This window comes from Rhinopithecus bieti, unplaced genomic scaffold (assembly GCF_001698545.2).
Source record: "Rhinopithecus bieti isolate Rb0 unplaced genomic scaffold, ASM169854v2 scaffold_1012, whole genome shotgun sequence".
Classification (NCBI taxonomy): Eukaryota; Metazoa; Chordata; class Mammalia; order Primates; family Cercopithecidae; genus Rhinopithecus; species Rhinopithecus bieti.
The window spans coordinates 70,813-76,076 of NW_016803312.1; the positions used below are offsets into that span (position 1 = coordinate 70,813).

At 39.6% G+C, this 5,264-nt stretch overlaps 1 protein-coding gene across 1 annotated transcript in view; it reads right to left on the reverse strand.

The window, feature by feature from the left end:
* SYN1 (synapsin I) overlaps positions 1–5,264 on the reverse strand; it is a 56,966-nt gene that overhangs the window by 37,871 nt on the left and 13,831 nt on the right. The window contains 2 exon segments of the mRNA XM_017874021.1: positions 3,388–3,477; positions 3,634–3,790. Coding sequence (XP_017729510.1) covers positions 3,388–3,477; positions 3,634–3,790 — 247 coding nt within the window.

The following is a 5,264-nucleotide window of genomic DNA, read 5'->3' on the forward strand; positions in this document are numbered from 1 at the left end:
GCCAATCTTTACAAAATCTTCCCAAAATAGAAGAAGAAGGAACACTGTCCAACCCATTCTATGAGGCCAGTGTTATCCTGATACCAAAACCAGACAAAGACATCATAAGAAAACTACAGAGCAATGTCTCTTATGAATATAGATACAATAATCCCTAACAAAATAATCACAAACTGAATCCCACAACATACAAAAAGTATTTATACCAAGGCCAAGTGAGATTTAGCCTAGGAATGCAAATGTCTACACCTAGACACATCATAAACAAACTTATGAACCTATCAACTTGCATGAAAATCAATTAATGTACTATATACCATATTCTTAGAATAAAGGACAAAATTCACACAATCATGTCAATAAACACAGAAGAACCATTTGACAATGTCCAACATCCTTTCACGACAAAAATACTCAACCAACTAAGAATAGAAGGAGAAATTTGTCAACACTTAGGTAGCAGTTAATATATGCCAGATGCATTGTTCTAGACACCTTACATTTACTAAGTAATTTCATTCTCACACCAACTATATGAGGCGGGAACTATTATTACCTACATTTTGCAGATGAATAAACTGAGGTACAGGGTGTTTAAGTAACTTTTCCTGTGTGAAGCAGCTAATAAGTTGTGGAGGTAAGATTCTCATACAGAAATTCTGGCTACAGAGTCCATGCTCTTAATCACATTCTGCTGTAATGTCTCTCAAAGAATGTAGAATAATAATAATGATAAACAATTGGGTTTCCTTAAAACTAATGATTTAGGCCGGGCATGGTGGCTCATGCCTGTAATCCCAGCACTTTGGGATGCCGAGGCGGGCAGACTGAGACCATGCTGGCCAACATGGTGAAACCCCGTTTCTACTAAAAATACAAAAATTAACTGGGCGTGGTGGCGCACGCCTGTAGTCCTGGGAGGCTACTCGGGAGGCTGAGGCAGGAGAATCGCCTGAACCTGGGAGGCAGAGGCTGCAGTGAGCCGAGATCATGCCACTGCACTCCAGCCTGGCGACAGAGTGAGACTCCTCCTCAAAAAACAAAACAAAACAAAACTGATGATTCAATCTTTATCTGTAAGTAAACTTAACTTACAACACTGTTGATGTATATCAGTGACCATAATTTGTAATACTGGTAAGAATTGCTAATATTAGTAGCAATGTTTATTTAATCAAGTTGATAATGTTGGGTCAATATTGATATTTAATTATAATTTTAGTCATAAAATTGGTGATCATTTATATGAGTAAACATAATTTGTAATATTGGTAAAAATTGACAAAATTACTTATACAATTTGATTGCATTAGTAACAATTATTTAATTTCTATTTGTAACTATAATTTGATTCATAACTGTGGCACTCATAATTTATATTAGTAATCAAAATTTTAATATTAGTGTTTTTTTATAATAGCAGTTAGAATGTTAACCATATTAGTAATGATTTCTATTAGGAACTACAAGATAATTCAAAACAGAGGTACTCATGGGTTATATTAGTAATCTTAATTTGTAACACTGGTAATAGTTATATCTGTAACAATTTTTACACTGTTTGTACTAATGGTTTAATTTTATTTACTTATTTATTTAATGTTTTGAGACAGGGTCTCACTCTGTTGCCCAGGCTGGGGTGCAGTGGTGCTCTCATGGCTCATTGCAGCCTCAACCTCCAGGGCTCAAGCAATCTTCCCATCTCAGCCTCCCAAGTAGCTGGGACTACAGGTGCATATCACCACGCCAGGCTGATTTTTAAATTTTTTTGTGGAAATGGGGTCTCACTACATTGCTCAGGCTGGTGTCAAACTCCTGGGCTCAAGAGATCCTCCCACTTTGGGTTTAAATTTTTAAAAAATAATTATAATAGTTTACAACATAGGTACTAATCATTTATACTAATAGACTTAATTTGTAACACCATAATGCACTATAATATTAATTGTTATATTTGATGATATTAGCAATGATAATTCACTTTCTATTATTCAAATGTTCAGCATATTTTATTCTGGCATATTGTAGCCCAATGACCCAACTGTGGTAGTCTCCACTGCGTGTGCCATGCTTATATAATTCAAAACAGGTGCTTATAATTTATATTAGAGCACAATTTGTAACATCAATAATCATTTGTAATAACAGCAATAATCTTCGATGCTATTAATAATGATTATCCAATTTCTGCTAGAAACTACAATTTAATTCATAACATAGGTACTCATAATTTACAACAGTAAAAATAATTTATAGTATTAGTGATAATTTGTAATATTAGTGATTTTATATATATATATATATTTTTTTTTTTTTTTTTTTTTTTTTTTTTTTTGAGATGGAGTTTTGCTCTTGTTGCCCAAGCTGGAGTGTAATGGTGCGATATTGGCTCACCGCAACCTCTGCCTCCCGGGTTCCAGCGATTCCCCTGCCTCAACTTCCCAAGTAGCTGGGATTACAGGCATGCACCACCACGCCTGGCTAATTTTGTATTTTTTTAGTAGAGACAGGGTTTCTCCATGTTGGTCAGGCTGGTCTCAAACTCCCGACCTCAGGCGGTCCGCCCGCTTCGGCCTCCCAAAGTGTTGGGATTACAGGTGTGAGCCACCGTGCCAGGCCAGTGATTATATTTTATAATAGTAACCAAAAGTTCAATTTCTATTAATTAGTTTATTTATTTATTGAGACGAAGTGTCACTCTGTTGCCTAAGCTGGAGTACAGTGGTGTGATCTCGGCTCACTGCAACCTCCAACTCCTGGGTTCAAGTGATTCTCCTGCCTCAGCCTCCCGAGTACTTGGGACTACAGGCATGCACCATCATGCCCGGCTAATTTTTGTATTTTTAGTAGAGACGGGGTTTCACTATGTTAACCAGGCTGGTCTTGAACTCCTGACCTCGTGATCTGCTCACCTTAGCCTCTCAAAGTGCTGGGATTACAGGCATAAGCCACCGTGCCTTGTCAACAATTTAATTTATAACATTACTATTGATAAATGTTATTGGCAATCCTAATTTGAATATAGGTAAAATTTCTATCAGAAGGAATATTTGATAATGTTAGTAATAATGACCTGATTTCTATATGTAATATATTCTGATTCATTACATTAATTCTATCAATTCACATTAGAAATCGGTTTTAATACTGGCAAAATAGATAACATGAGTAACAGGATCTGATAAATATTGGAATGTATTATGATTTAGTTTTCCTTGTAAGCATAAGGAAACTCATGGTAGACCCTATCGCAAAGCAACTTCATGACTCCACGTGCACACAGCAGCCACACTCTTGATATCACACTGCTGATAATTACCAATATTTAATATTATTGCAGTAGTTATGACTCTTCCCTCCTGCCCACTCTATTTTCCCCAAACTCACCATTTCTTTGTGATTAGGGTAGAAGGTCTGATCAATTAGAGGGAATTCTTCTGTCCCCAGTTTCTTATGCAGTCGAACCATCTGGGCAAACTATGAGAACCAGGAGAGCTGGGTCAGTGAGTCCTTCACCGGGAATCTGTAAGCTTCTGAACACCCTCACTTCCCCCAAATCGCAGAGTGGTTTTGAGTTCCCACATGCATGCATGAGCTATTCCCTCTGCCAGTGGCACCCTTCCTGTTACTTACCACCCAGGGCTTGTCACAGAAGTTGTAGACAGAATGCAAGGAGTTAACACTGGGGATTCCAGCATATTGCAGCCCAATGACCAAACTGCGGTAGTCTCCGTTGCGTGCCATGCTGAAGGCGTGCTGGCGGATCAGCACAAAATCCGGCTTCAGAGACCTAGTGTGGCGGGGGTTGGAGAGTTGAGAGTTCCCCCAGTAGCTCCCTATCACTCTCGAAACAAAGACCAAGTTTCTACATCTCCATAGCTCCCAGAAATTGCAAAGTGGTTTCTCACCTCTGCACACACGTGCAAGCTGTTCCCTCTGCCTAGTGCACCCTTTCTACCCTCTGCCCACCTGGTTATCCCCTTTAAGCCTCTCCTACCTGTTCCCTTCTCAGCAAGGTCAGCTTGCAGCTTACCCACACAGCTCTGACAACTTCCTGGTCACCATCTCTCAGACTGCAAGCTGTCTTCAGTGTTCTGCCCGGAATAAATTCTAACCTCAGGAGCTTTACCAAGGATGTTCTGTCTGTCTAAAGCACTTGCCCCTAGATACCTGCATGGATCACTCCTTCACCTCCATCAAGTTTTTCCTCAAATGTGTCTCCTGCAACCAAGCCACCCTATCCCAACTGCAGACCCCACCATCATCCAACAATTGCTACATCTGCTTTAGTGCTAAATATTTTTTCTTTTTTCTTTCTTTCTTTTTAATTAATTAATTTATTTTTTTGAGATGGAGTGTTGCTCTGTTGTCCAGGCTGGAGCAATCATGCCTCACTGCAACCTCCGCCTCTCAGATTCAAGTGATTTCCCTGCCTCATCTCCCAAGTAGCTGGGATTACAGACACCTGCCACCACGCCCGGCTAATTTTTGTATTTTTAGTAGAAAAGGGTTTCACCATGTTGGCCAGGCTAGTCTTGAACTCCTGGGCTCAAGCGATCCACCCACCTTGGCCTCCCAAAGTGCTGGGATTACAGGCGTGAGCCACCACATCTGGTCACTGCTATATTTTTTTCTTAGCACTTTTACATTTTCTTATTTATTTGTGTATCGTGTATATCTCACAGTAGAATGTAAGTTTCATAAGGCCCGGGTTTTTTTTTTTTTTTTTTTTTTTTTTTTGGTCTTTCAGCATGTAGAATAGCTCCTGGCACACAGTAGACGTACAATAAATATTTGTTGAATATGAATTCCTGAGAGCAGCACCTGGCATGTAGCAGATATCTAGCAAATGTTTATTTAATTAATAATTGAAGGCTGGGTGTGACGGCTCATGCCTGTAATCCCAGCATTTTGAGAGGCCAAAGCAGGTGGATTGTTTGAGCCCAGAAGTTTGAGACAAACCTGGGCAACATGGTGAGATCCCCATCTCTACAAAAAACATAAAAATTAGCCAGGCATGGTGGTGTGCACCTGTAGTCTCAGCTACTTGGGAGGCTGAGGTGGGAAGATCACTTGAGCCTGAGAAGTTGTAGCTGCAGTGAGCCATGATTGCGTCAGTGCACTCCAGCCTGGGAGACAGAGCAAGACCTCGTCTGAAATATATACATATATATATATTTTATTTATTTATTTTTTAAAAGCCTGGCTTGTGGCATGCTGGGGTCCCTGGCTCTTTTTCTGAAGAAAAGTTGGCTCCCCACATT